Below are 12,858 nucleotides of genomic sequence, written 5' to 3'. Positions count from 1 at the left end.
GGAAGAAATAAAGCTGAGTGAAGCATTAAAAGAACTTCCATTTTATAGAGCCAAATAATGAAATTCAGCGTTGTGGTCAAACATATAAACACCCGTCTTCTTTCTACTTTTGAAGCGTTTGGAAGAATTCCATAATCTAAACACATCTTTCCATATTTAGAAGCAACCCAAACTCACAATCGCCCCTACGAGGAATCTTCTTTCTACTTTTGAAGCGTTTGGAAGAATTCCATAATCTAAACACATCTTTCCATATTTAGAAGCAACCCAAACTCACAATCGCCCCTACGAGGAATTGAAGCTTAAAAACTTGGTAAGTAATTTTCAATGTAAAGCCATTGAAAGACTATGAAAATGATTGCAATATTGTTTGTTTTTTATTCAAGCTCGAGGTCTTTCTGGTTTTTCTCTTTTCTTTATTATTTATGCATCAATATTTCGCATTATTGCATAAATAAGGTCGAGTTTCAAATAATTAACATTTTAATGAATACATTTCATAAACAGCAGAACAATTTTTCATGAATATAATAATAATTATTATGAAATTTTTTCTTAAATCTTGTGAAAAATGCTCATACATGTTATGAAAATTTTTCATAAATGTTATGACAACTTTTCATAAACTATATGTTTGATTTTCATTAATATTATGACATGTTTCATTGGACGTATTTAGACATTTTCTTTTTCATAAATGTTATGTCAAAATCATTAATATCATGAACATTTTTCTTTCTGTATAGTTTTTCTCTGAAGTAGCTTATCATTGGAGTTTAGCTGTCATAATTCAAAGACTTGATGCTGTATTATATTAATAAAATATTTAGCTTTCTCGTTGTTGGTGTTAATTCAAATTGATAACCAACAAGTGAATGCAAACCTCTGGCATATCAGTTGGGCATTGTTTGCATTTTCGTATTTAGGAAAAACCCGACACATCTTCGATGATCAGTTGGTTTATGTCAATTGAACTAAGTGGACGAAATGTTGAGACAAATCGCAGCTTTTATTGTGTAAGATGATCGAGAGAACCATAATATACGTATCCTAACCCAATACTATACAATAATTTTAGTATAACTGGCCTCACTCTAAATCAGCAAGTAAAAGGCAATGAGTTTAAATTATGTGAACTGGATGCTAAAAGAGGAAGTAAACATTTTCCTGATGACTTTAAATTCGGAGTTTCTACGGCCGCATATCAAATAGAAGGTGGCTGGAATGCAGATGGTCGAGGTCCCTCCATATGGGATACATTTACCCATCAACATCCCGAAATGATTGTAGATCATTCAACGGCAGATGTGGGCCCCGACTCCTATCACTTGTTCGATAAGGATTTGCAGGCTTTGAAAGAATTAAAGGTATGTTAAAATGTGAATCGTTAACTAACTGCATATATAACATAGCATATATATTTCTTTGTTGCAATCAGGTCAATTACTATCGTTTCTCCATATCTTGGTCTCGCATTCTACCGGACGGGTCAATAACTTCAAAAAATCAAAAAGGCATCGATTATTATAACATGATTATTGATAAACTCTTGGAAAACGGCATCGAGCCCATGGTCACAATGGTTCATTATGATTTACCTGAAGCTCTTAATCTCTATGGCGGATTCACCAATATTTTGTTGGTAAAATATTTCCGCGACTATGCTAATTTATTGTTTGAAAGCTTTGGCGATCGTGTTAAGGTCTGGATTACATTTAACGAACCCTATGATTATTGCATTCCCGGATATGGAGCGGGCAATTATCCACCCATGGGCGAGGATTCCGGTGTTGCCGATTATCTTTGCATGGACACAACGCTAAAGGCTCATGCTGCAACGTATCGCTTGTACAGGGAGAAATATTTCGAAAAACAAAAGGGTAAAATCGGTATAACAATCAGCTCGAGATTTTACTTTTCAAAATCGAATAATACAGCATTGGTGGATCGAGCCATGCAATATTCGGTAAGTAAGGATATTAGAAAAAAGTGGAATTTCATAGTGTTATATAAGCGGAATGTGTTGAAATTTGGCCTTTTTTATAAATAATACAATTTTTGAAAAAAATTGGATAGATTGACTTTTTATTTATAGGTGTTTTCATTTTAATCTTTTCTAATTTAGTTGGGCTGGCTGGCCTATCCCTTGTTTGGTGAAACAGGAAACTATCCCCAAGTAATGTTGGATGACATTGCCGAAAATAGTCTACGGGAAGGAAGATCGCGGTCACGACTCATGAGCCTAAACGAAGAAGAAAGAAATATTGTTAGAAATTCTGCCGATTTTCTGGGGCTCAATTATTACACTTCACGTTTTGTGGAGGAGGCTGTGCCGCCAAGAGGCAAAAAGCCATCATGGGACTATGATTCACGTTTAAAATATGATTTGGATCCAAAATGGAAAAGAGCCAAATCCCAATGGCTTTACTGTGTGCCGGAAGGTTTGGAGGGTCTCCTGAAGTACAAAGAAATTCACCTGCTACAAGTTCTGCCAATAACTTTAAGTATACTTGTATCATTTTCAGTTGGATTCGTTCAAACTTCAACAATATTGAAGTTATGGTTACCGAAAATGGTTGGTCCGATAGTGGAGAGTTGAATGATACGGATCGTATTGATTATCTTAAGGTATATTTCTTTATGAGTTTTAGAACTTTTTAACACATTATCTTCGTTTTGTTTCAGGCTCATTTAAAGGCTGTGTTAAATGCCATTAACAGGGGTTGCAATGTCACACGCTACACACATTGGAGTTTGATTGACAATTTTGAGTGGCAAAGAGGTTATACGTAAGTTTCTGAAAAATTTTAAACAGATTTCATTACAAATGACAGAACACAATCGAATCTTCTGGATTTAAGAATTCAAATTAAAGGAGATTTTAGAAGAAATTGTTTGGTGAAGCTGCTATTGTATTACACGTTAAGACTTGCCGCATGAGCTGTAGCTTTCTGTCTTCATAAAGGCCAAAACAGAATGAGCGCGTTGTGCTTTGTTTTTGAGTGTCGCGTTGGAAAATGCAACTCTGCAAACAAAAGCAACGCTCAAAAGTAAAACAATTTTAACTTTGACGCCTTAAAACAGTACTTCACGTACCGCAAAACCGAATGACGCTCGATGTCAGTCGTCAAAGTTAACTTTTGCGCGTTGCTTTTGTGGTATTTGTTTGTAGAGTTGCATTTATCAACGCGACACTCAAAAACAAAGTACAACGCCCTCATTCTGTTTTGGCCTGAAGACTTGTCTTATGAATGTATTTACGTCAAATACGAATAGAGCGGTATATAATCGCCATGTATTTTACATATGAGAATGTATGCCGATTAGAGCGCACTTTTTTTTAAGACATGATGAAATTAAGGCTGGATTTAATTGAAATAACGGCATATTTATTCCGAAATCCTTTTGTCATATTAAATTTTGCCTACGTATCACATGTAATATCTACATACATTAGGAAACCAGAATAGTGTAAGGCAATAACCCTTATTCCTGACGGCGAAGTTGAAGTCGAATTTCGAGATTTTCGCAAAATGGTATAATGGTTGTTTGAACCTTTGAGTGGAGCGGACGTTTGTAATTTTGCTCCGCAAGAATTTTTTTTTTCACTTGTAATAGGTCATTATTTTTGGAAGAAAAATTTAAGTCACTTAAGGATAGCTACGATAGTGGTATCCATTAGGCGGTTGATGATCTGCGTCTGTTTCCAGTGGTGAGGCAGATCTAGAGCCGTGGAGTAGGCTTAGAATGGAATACAAAGACCCAATAGCTGTGGTGGTAGTGACAGGCCGTAGCATGTTGTCTGCTATAGAGACCTTAACTGGTGGAGCGACAGCTCCAGGCCCCACTAGCCGAAGGACGACTGGTCAGCAGGGGCTTTTGACGACGAAGATATCTGGTTTGAGTCTTAAGGACAAGGCCGAACTTATTCTATATTTGCATACCTATAATTTGCCTATGCCATTGGCCTTCCCCGGCAAACCAACACGCTCTTTAAGAGGTTGGAATAATAGAAGGTGCATCGCTCTCAGGTTTATTGAGAGGCTTGGCGCGAATGATCCTAAGTAATAGGGAGAGAGGCTCCCTAAATTGAGCTCGGGGATTCGCTGAACATGCTACCCCAAAGACTACACGACTAGATTCGGAAACTTCACCGCAGTTAGCAAAAAGGCTGCGGTCACCTGGAGGCCATCCCATGCCTTAAAGAACTAGAGCGAGCAATAGTAAGATAGGTCCAAAAACCTTTGTAATGTTGCTAGGGACAGTTTGGTGATTGCAGTTGTCGACAAGGGAGAAGAACAGGGCTGCATACCTAGGAATAATTGGAGTGGGATAGTCAATGGACTGTCATCAGTATACTCCGATGTCCTTGCGAAATTTCCTGGTCTCCTCAACGCTCATTTGAATTTTATAGTTGCGCCCTAAAAAAGATTGATGAGATCTAGGTGCAGCACTAGATTTAGTCAAGAAGGAAGGTATTCCTTCTCGACCAATGCGTGCGCTTAGATACCAAGGATTTCCTCAGATCCTGAATCGATTCTCGAAAGGCTAAGGGAATATAATCCCAATCTTTCAGGAAGGGAAGGTCTATAGAAGCGGTGGGGTTGGGAAAACAGTAGATGACTCAGCAGTTTTTGCTGAACACTTTCCTCAGGAACAATCGACCACATCGCTAAGGTCTGGCGGATTTCAGAAGACTGAAAATCCCCCTCCCACAATCGAGTGAGGAGGCCAAGGCATCAAACGGGACCCGACAAGCCCTGTGTAGGTCATCCGGTTGGAATGGGCTTAAGGTGTGCCCCAGCGGAAAAATCGTCCACACCACAAGTATCCAGTGTCCTGCGGAGTGGTTCCACAGTTTTCTCACCTACTCCTGGATGCATACGGAAGCTCATCATGACAAGATCTAACGAATATTGTGAGGATGAACTCCTGGCGGAATTAGAAGATGAGGGTAAAGTAACAGTGGTGGAAGTTCTGAATCCTGACTATGGTGCGGTTTCTGCAGATAAATTTTCACCATTGTAAGGCCGCTTGGTCGGCACTAAAGGTCCTCCTGATGGCTGGTGGATTTGACGTGGTTCTTATCCAGGAACCAAGGATGTGTGGAGAAATGGTTCGTGGACTAAGAATTCCCGAATTTAAACTACTCAAGGGTACGGGGAATGGGAGACACAGAGCCTGTATTCTTGCAAAAAGTAGTCTGAATGTTTTTCTTCTTCCTTCGCTAGGCACTGAAGATTCAGTAGTAGCCAGCCTTGAAATAAACAAGTCTCATCACTCGCTCGCTTTTCTATATATGGCACACGATTCAGAGATGCCGCCTTCAAACCTTAAGTCGCTGGTTGAAACCGCTTCTGTAGGGAAGAAGAGCTTCATTGTATGAAGTGATGCTAAAGCAAATCACTAGAAATGGGAAAGTTCGTATGTCATCGAAAGGGGTGAGCTGCTTACCGAATATATTATAAGGTATAACCAAGAATAGGCAGGAAGTACTATCCTCCGATACTATTACCTTTGTATCGGAGGATATAAGTGCAAGAATATGCGACTGGGAAGTGTTTGATGACCACAGCTTCTCTGATCATCGATATATTAGTTTCAACCTTGGAGAAAATACTGCAGAAGTGGTCCCTCGGCTAAACAGATAAGTCGGATTGGAATAAATTTCGGCACAAATTCTGCACGTCTATCCCTTCTAGACCATAAAAGGAAGTGGCAACTGCGGATGATATAGACATAATGGTCAATCGAATCACGAAGGCCCAGAATGACACGCTTGTATCAGCATGCTCTAGTGTCAAGCCAAGGGGCAAACAGCGACCGCCATTGTGGACTCCAGAGTTGATTGGTCTAAGGAAGGACTGCAGAAAACTCTTCAACGGAGCAAAAGCCACAAGAGCACCACACGAATGGGACATCCATAAGGCTGAGCTAAGAAAATATAAGGGCGAGCTGAGAAAGGCTCAGAAAAAATTCTGAGGCTTCTAGACTAAGGACGATCTCAGAAGTCAGAGAATATATGGGCAATGGCTAGTGAGGAAGCACTAGAACTACTCGTTGATTCACATTTCCCAGGAAATTCTCCAACGGACAACGTGGCGCCAAGAGAGGTTGTCACTGGCATACATTCGACGGAGGTTATTAGGGAAATAGTGTCTGAGCCGAAAATCCTTTGGGAGTTAAAATAAGTCGCCTGGCCTTGATAATGTCTGATAAACTGGTTCCCTGGCTTAGGGAGATATTATGCTTGTATAAGCATGTCATATATACCTGTGGGATGGAGGGACAGGAAGGTATTTTTTTCCGAAGGCAGGAAAACCTTACCACCAAAGGCGAAAGATTTTCGTCCTATTAGTCTGTCATCCTTTATGTTGAAGACTCTTGAGAGGTTGATACAATCATATCTTAGGGCAAAGATCCCTGGAGATCGCCTGTCTCTGAGCTGCATGCTGCTCATATAGTAAAGGCAAATCCACTGAAACAGCTCTTCACAACCTTTTCGGCTATATAGAGCGTTCTCTCACTGTCAAGGAATATACAATGGTAGTATTTTTGATATTGAAGATGCTTCCAATAATGTAAAACCACGTCAATCATGAAGGAGTTGAGTTTCTAGGCATCAAATCTACCGTAAGAAACTTAAGTAACTTACTAAAAGATGCCTTACGGCAGGCATCCCAAGCCTAAAAGTGGATCTAAAAAGATGGGTCAGCAGAGGAACACTTAAAGGAGGTCTGCTATCTCCTCCACCTTGGGGAAATAGCCATTAACAATATATTATTGTCTCTGGAAAAGTTCCCCAGCACTCTAAGAGATATACTTCAGGAAGCTTTAGGCGCAATAGCAAAGTGGGCTACCGAAAGTGGTCTAGGTATAAATCCGTGCAGGACAGCAGGAGGAAAAGAACTACTCCTCGCCTTGGGAGGAAAGAATGTCCCATTTACAGAAAGCGCAAAATACCTGGGTGTTTTGCTGGACAGGAAATTTAAATTCAAATCCAACATTTTGGAAAGGGCACGAAATTTTTTAAATTTTTCGTAAGAGAAATTTCTGTAAACCCTTTCAGTGTCTAGTAAGATTTAATGCTGTATTTTTAAAATGATATTACTATGGTGATAAGCCCACTATTTTGTCCTGCAGCTATGATTTTATGTTTTGAGCACTTAAATCCAATTTTCTTCGATAAAAGGTGATATGATGCTAAAAAACTAAAAAAAAATTGTAAGAAAATTAAGAAAAATACTACGCCACTATAAATGCCCTAAATAAAAAATATATGTAGTTTCTTCAAAAATGGACAATGGAATCAATTGGTTGATTTTAATAGATTACATTTTTTATTTCCAATCAATTTATTGGAACAGTTGCTAACATTGAGCATGTTTAAAAAAAAAAAAACAATTATGAAACTAAAATATAAAAACTACTAGCGTTTTTTAAATACATGGCCAGTTGCAATAGAAAAAATACCCTTTAAGCGGATTTTCTCGCTTAGTTTGTATGGATAAAAATGATATCCCCAATGCGTTAAGTAGCTAATCTTATCGCCGCTTACTATCGCCGTTTAATAAAACATTTGGTATCATCATTCAATTTGAATGACAAAACTAAAAGAGGAAGAAGGCAACATATTTTTCAATGGTTAAACGTTCTGGACTGGCAAAATTGCTAAGGATTTTAGTAAAATCTCGTTTATAAACTACGAGAAACTTTTATTTAAAATAAAAAGACTTATTTTGCTTGTTTTGTTGATATTTGATTATTTCGGATGTGTGTCAGTGCTGCCAACGTTAAAGTAAATGTTAAAGGATTTAGCGGAAAGAGCGTTTTAATATCCATTAGCTAGCGAATCCGCAAGACTGGTAAATAAAACATCCCAAATATGGACCAAAATGTAGTACCATAAATGTCTGTAATTGTGTTTTAACAGCAATTTGCAGTACCATAGAAATCCTTAATTGTATCATAGGGATAAAGATTTACGATATCACAGAATGAAAGCGTATTTTCAAAATAACACTGTTTCCTAATGCATTGCAGGTATTCCGTGTTGCTCCGATTACGGTATATGGCATGATGGTTGTTTCGGGATTGCGGTCTCTAACAGTCCATGTTGTTATTGTTGTTGTTGCCTGATGCTGCGTTGATGATCACTTAGCGTACCAATGCATTTGTTGTCTACAGATGGCTTTAATAAAGAAATATGTGGCATTTGCAAGCCTTTAGTACTTGGTACTGCTCTGATATTTTGAGAGTAGACGTAAATCGATATCCTTTATCGCTATCCATAAAAAACGAAAATCGAAAATATGTCGCTTACATCATTTTCGTGGGAAGGGTTTAATATTATGCTGTTATACCAGTATACTGTGTCGTCATCCTTAATTCTTAGTTTGGCTGGATTAATTCGAGTAGGATTAGCTGAGCAGACGAAAATGTGTCGTGGGATTCCAGTTCAGACGCGGGATACACATCCATCACGTTGGCATCGGTCCTAGCTCAGTAGGAATCAACTTTCGAGTTTTGAAAACCACATAGCTTCAGAAAATAAAAAAAGCATAATCGGAAATCGGTTTATAAGAGTGCCGTATCAGGCTATAGATCGTTTAAGACCTTATTGGAATGGAAGGTCATGGGAGAAGCCGTTGTATAAAATTTCAGCCCAATCGGATATGAATTGTGCCCTCTAGAGGCTTAAGAAGTCAAGATTGCAGATCGGTTTATATGACAGCTATATCAGGTTATTTACCGATTTGAACCATACTAAGCACAATTATTGGAAGGCATCCCAAAACACTTCACGCAAAATGTCAGTCAAATCGGATAAGAATTGCGCCCTGTAAATGATCAAGAAGTCAAGGCGCAAGATCGGTTTATATGGCAGCAATATTAAAACATGGACCGATTTGGCCCATTTACAATTCTAATCGACCTGCACTAATAAGAAGTATTTATGCAAAATTTCAAGCGCCTAGCTTTACTCCTTCAAATAACCAATGGCCAACATCAGCGTCTGTTCCCAGGTTAGGGGCGGCTTCCAATCTTGAAGCAAGCGGCTCGCCACAACGAGGGATACCTGTGCAATCCTACAAAACCCATGCGGTTGGGGCGCCGGGGCAGTAAACCGGCCCCAGAAAACTATGAGAAACAAAGGCACAAGATAATGTCCAGCCTCCACAAGATAATGTCCAGTAATGGGTTGAGGCCGATAGATTTCGCCGCGGCAAAAAACATGGTACTTAGTAGCACCAGATTTCAACGTTAAAATATTCACAAACCCACATGGCTGTCACCCAATCAAAACACGAGGAACCAAACTGATCACGTTGTGATTGATGGGAGGCATTCATCAAGCGTTGATCGTACATCTAGATCGATCCGTGGAGCGAATATAGATTTGGATCATTACCTTGTTGCAGCAAAGGTTCGCACCCGTTTCAACATGTCGAGAAAGCTGCAAACACAACAGATGGCAGCGGCATACTCCACTCGACTGTCCCAACTGCTTGATATAATTCCGATTATATAATGGCGCAGTGGTAAACTATTGCTCTGTACTTTACTTTAATTGACTATGACAGAATATTTGTTCCACTAGCCGAATGCAGAAAGCGTTCCAAGCGCCTAGATCTTCTGCGCTCGTTCTAAAATCTCTGACAACAAGTTTCGAGGTGTCTCCCACCACTTGACACTCCATGAAAAATGCCGCGACATCCGAAACCAAGCTACTGAAGCCAAGAATGCGGCATAAAGAGCAACCCTGCAATTAGTAGCAACGCGCCAGAAGAAGGAGACGTATCGGGAGAAAAGGAGAGAGAATAAACGTCTATTCCGCAGAAAGAAAAAGGAAATAGAAAGACGTGAGTGTGAGCGAATTGAAATGTACAGGAGTCAGAATGAAGACCGGAAATTTTAACAAAGAATTAACCATCAAACCGATGGCTTTGATGCAGGCACATCCTCCTGCAGAGACAAGAAGGAAATCTGGTCATCGACATAGATAACATGCTGAGTAAATGGAAAGAACATTTCACCCAACCGCTAGTGTTCGACTCTGGCGGCCAAAAGGATACCGCAGAACCAATCCCCGACGATGGTATAGAATGTTTACCTCCAAGTCAGAATGAGGTCCAGGTAGCAGTGAACCATCTAAAGAGCAACAATGCAGCAGGAGCCGACGGGTTACTCGCTGAACTATTTAAGACCGGAGGCGACACGCTGATAAGGCGAATGCATCAGCTTATCTGACTTATCGATGATTGGAACCTCAGCATACTATGTCCCGTACACAAGAAAGGGGACAAGAAGGAATGTGCAAACTACAGAGGAATAAATCTCCTCCCCATCGTATACAAGATACTCTCGAGCGTACTGTGTGAAAGATTAAAACCTAAAGTCAATGAGATAATTGGGCCCTATCAATGCGGCTTTAGACCAGGTAAATCGACCCTGGACCAGATATTCACACTGCGGAAAAGACCCAAGAAGAACAAACCAACACTTACCATCTCTTTGTTGACTACAAAGCCGCTTTCGATACTCCTTTCCGTTCAAAGGTATTTTAAGCCTTGTCTGAGTTTGGTATCCCTGCAAAATTAATAAGACTCTGCAGGATGACACTTGCTGATACACATTCCTCAGTAAGAATAGGAATGAATCTCTCCGAACCATTTAATAATCTCTTTAATATCCTGCTGAAGAAGATTATATGAGATGCAGATGTGAAAAGATATGGCACACTAATCACAAGATAAGTGGTCACCGGAAGTAGTAATGACTGCCTTTGAAAGAATCGAAAGAGAGTCAGTGAAAATGGGTCTGGCAGTAAATGGAGATAAGACAAAATGGATGGTTTCAACCCCCAAAACACCTTGTACAACCGAGCAAATAAAAAAAATGGAGAAAGTTGGGAACCACAACTTTGAGATAGTCAGTAACTTTAATTCCCTAGGCACCGCCGTAACCGAAACGAATGACACAAGTTTTGAGATAAAGCGAAGAATAATACTGGCAAACATATGCTACTTTGGACTAAGTAAGCAGTTTAGTGGAACAAATGCTTTGTCATAGCCAATTGAAGTAAAGTAAAAGTAAAAAGCTTTACTCCTTCGAAAGTTAGCGTGCTTTCGACAGACGAACGGACATGGCTAGATCGATTTAAAATGTCATGACGACCAAGAATATATGTACATTAGACGCACATTTCCAGGTGTTACAAACGGAAACACGAAATTAGTATACCCCCGTCCTATGGTGGAGGGTATAAAAACATAGTCTATGTATTGGGTTACCCAAAAAGTAATTGCGGATTTTTCATATAGTCGGCGTTGACAAATTTCTTCACAGCTTGTTACTCTGTAATTGCATTCTTTCTTCTGTCAGTTATCAGATGTTACTTTTAGCTTGCTTTAGAAAAAAAGTGTAAAAAAAGTATATTTGATTAAAGCTCATTCTAAGTTTTATTAAAAATGCATTTACTTTCTTTTAAAAAATCCGCAACCCAATAGTAGTAGTAAAAAGCTGTCTATGTAGTGAGAAAGGGCAAACCCTTCTTTATCCTAAAATTATAAGGACAAAGGATTGATTGTGTTTAAACCATATTCCAATATAGTTTTATATAATTCAACATATTTTCTTCAATTTGCAGCGAAAAATTTGGATTGTATTATGTGAACAACGCGAGTGTAAATAAGGAACGAATCCCAAAGCATTCCGCACGTTATTATAAGAGTGTAATCGAAACCAAAACTATACTCGATAATTGATTAACTGCAAAACTTTTTTCTAATGTTTAAATATTAAAAATTTTTCAAATAATGTTAGTAATATCTGCACCGTTGAATATTCGCCTATTGCTTGTATGACTGCGAAGTTTCCTCACACTGTGATTCTAAAGATGGTCGCAGATTAAATGTTGCTGTTAACGATGTAACACGATTTATTCTTAAACGAAGACGACACAGGGGGAATATCCCGGTTTACTCGCCAAATATTCAATGTATCGTTCAAAAGCTATCTGAATATTAAAAGTCTCATCTAACTTCGCAAAATAATTCAAAATAAACAACCTAAATATCTGTTTGCACTTTTGCAATATGCACGCTAATAGAGGAAGGAAAAATAAACCCCCAAGAATAGATTGTTTGAACTCTGAGAGGCAGTTCTTCGTATCCACAATACGTCTCAACGCTCATCGCATAAGCAATATTACAACATTTAAAAAAGAGCTGTTTAAACTTTATGAATGAACTTACAATTCTTAATTCTAGTATAAAATTGCTTTGATTTTAATTAATACGTTTTGTATTTAGTATATTTTTTTTGAATTAAATTAAACATTTTATTCTGTAATGTAATTTTTTTTATGTGATTCTTTGATACTAATATTAATGTTTGTGCAATTATTGTCTATGCGTTAAAACACCGACCCTGTCACTTGTAGGAGAATATCCTGTTGTGCTGGTATTAAAAAAAATTAAATGCATTTAAATAGGAGGTATTTAAAACTGTGTTCTTTTTAAGGTTTATGGGTCCTTAAAGGTTAATATTGGATTGCTGGCTTTATTCAGCGGCCGACAAAAATACATTGTAGACTAGGGAAATGCACGCAAAAAAATGTATTAGCCATAAATGAAATTTTTGATAAGTAAACTTCTTTTATGAGAAACATTAGGACCAGGGAAGTAGCCAGGTGAGGGCTCTCGGGCCCAAACCGCCCGCCAAAATGTTTTGTCTAAGGAAAAAATTAAATTTATTAAAAAAAATTTTTTCAGTCATTTTTTTTTTAAGATAAAATTTCATATTTATAATATTCTACAAAGACAACATTTTGCTGACAAATTTGTTATGAAATTC

The 12,858-nt window shown here is 38.4% G+C and overlaps 1 protein-coding gene across 2 annotated transcripts; it reads left to right on the top strand.

The window, feature by feature from the left end:
- The first annotated feature begins 907 nt into the window (after positions 1-907).
- Positions 908-12,498, top strand: LOC106085542 (myrosinase 1). Of its 2 annotated transcripts, none has more exons than XM_013249845.2 (7): positions 908-1,016; positions 1,079-1,367; positions 1,439-1,966; positions 2,126-2,460; positions 2,526-2,628; positions 2,686-2,789; positions 11,651-12,498. In XM_013249845.2, the coding sequence occupies exons 1-7, from the start codon at positions 988-990 to the stop codon at positions 11,766-11,768; spliced, it is 1,506 nt and encodes a 501-aa protein (XP_013105299.2). In that variant the 5' UTR covers positions 908-987; the 3' UTR covers positions 11,769-12,498. The 2 variants fall into 2 exon arrangements, with proteins under 2 accessions (XP_013105299.2, XP_013105300.2); XM_013249846.2 differs by lacking the exon at positions 11,651-12,498 and adding an exon at positions 8,044-8,268.
- Positions 12,499-12,858: the final 360 nt, after the last annotated feature.

The sequence above is a fragment of the Stomoxys calcitrans genome, chromosome 4, assembly GCF_963082655.1.
Source record: "Stomoxys calcitrans chromosome 4, idStoCalc2.1, whole genome shotgun sequence".
In the NCBI taxonomy this organism is placed as follows: domain Eukaryota; kingdom Metazoa; phylum Arthropoda; class Insecta; order Diptera; family Muscidae; genus Stomoxys; species Stomoxys calcitrans.
Note: the sequence above shows the minus strand (reverse complement) of the source record. Positions and strands in the feature narration are given on the sequence as shown.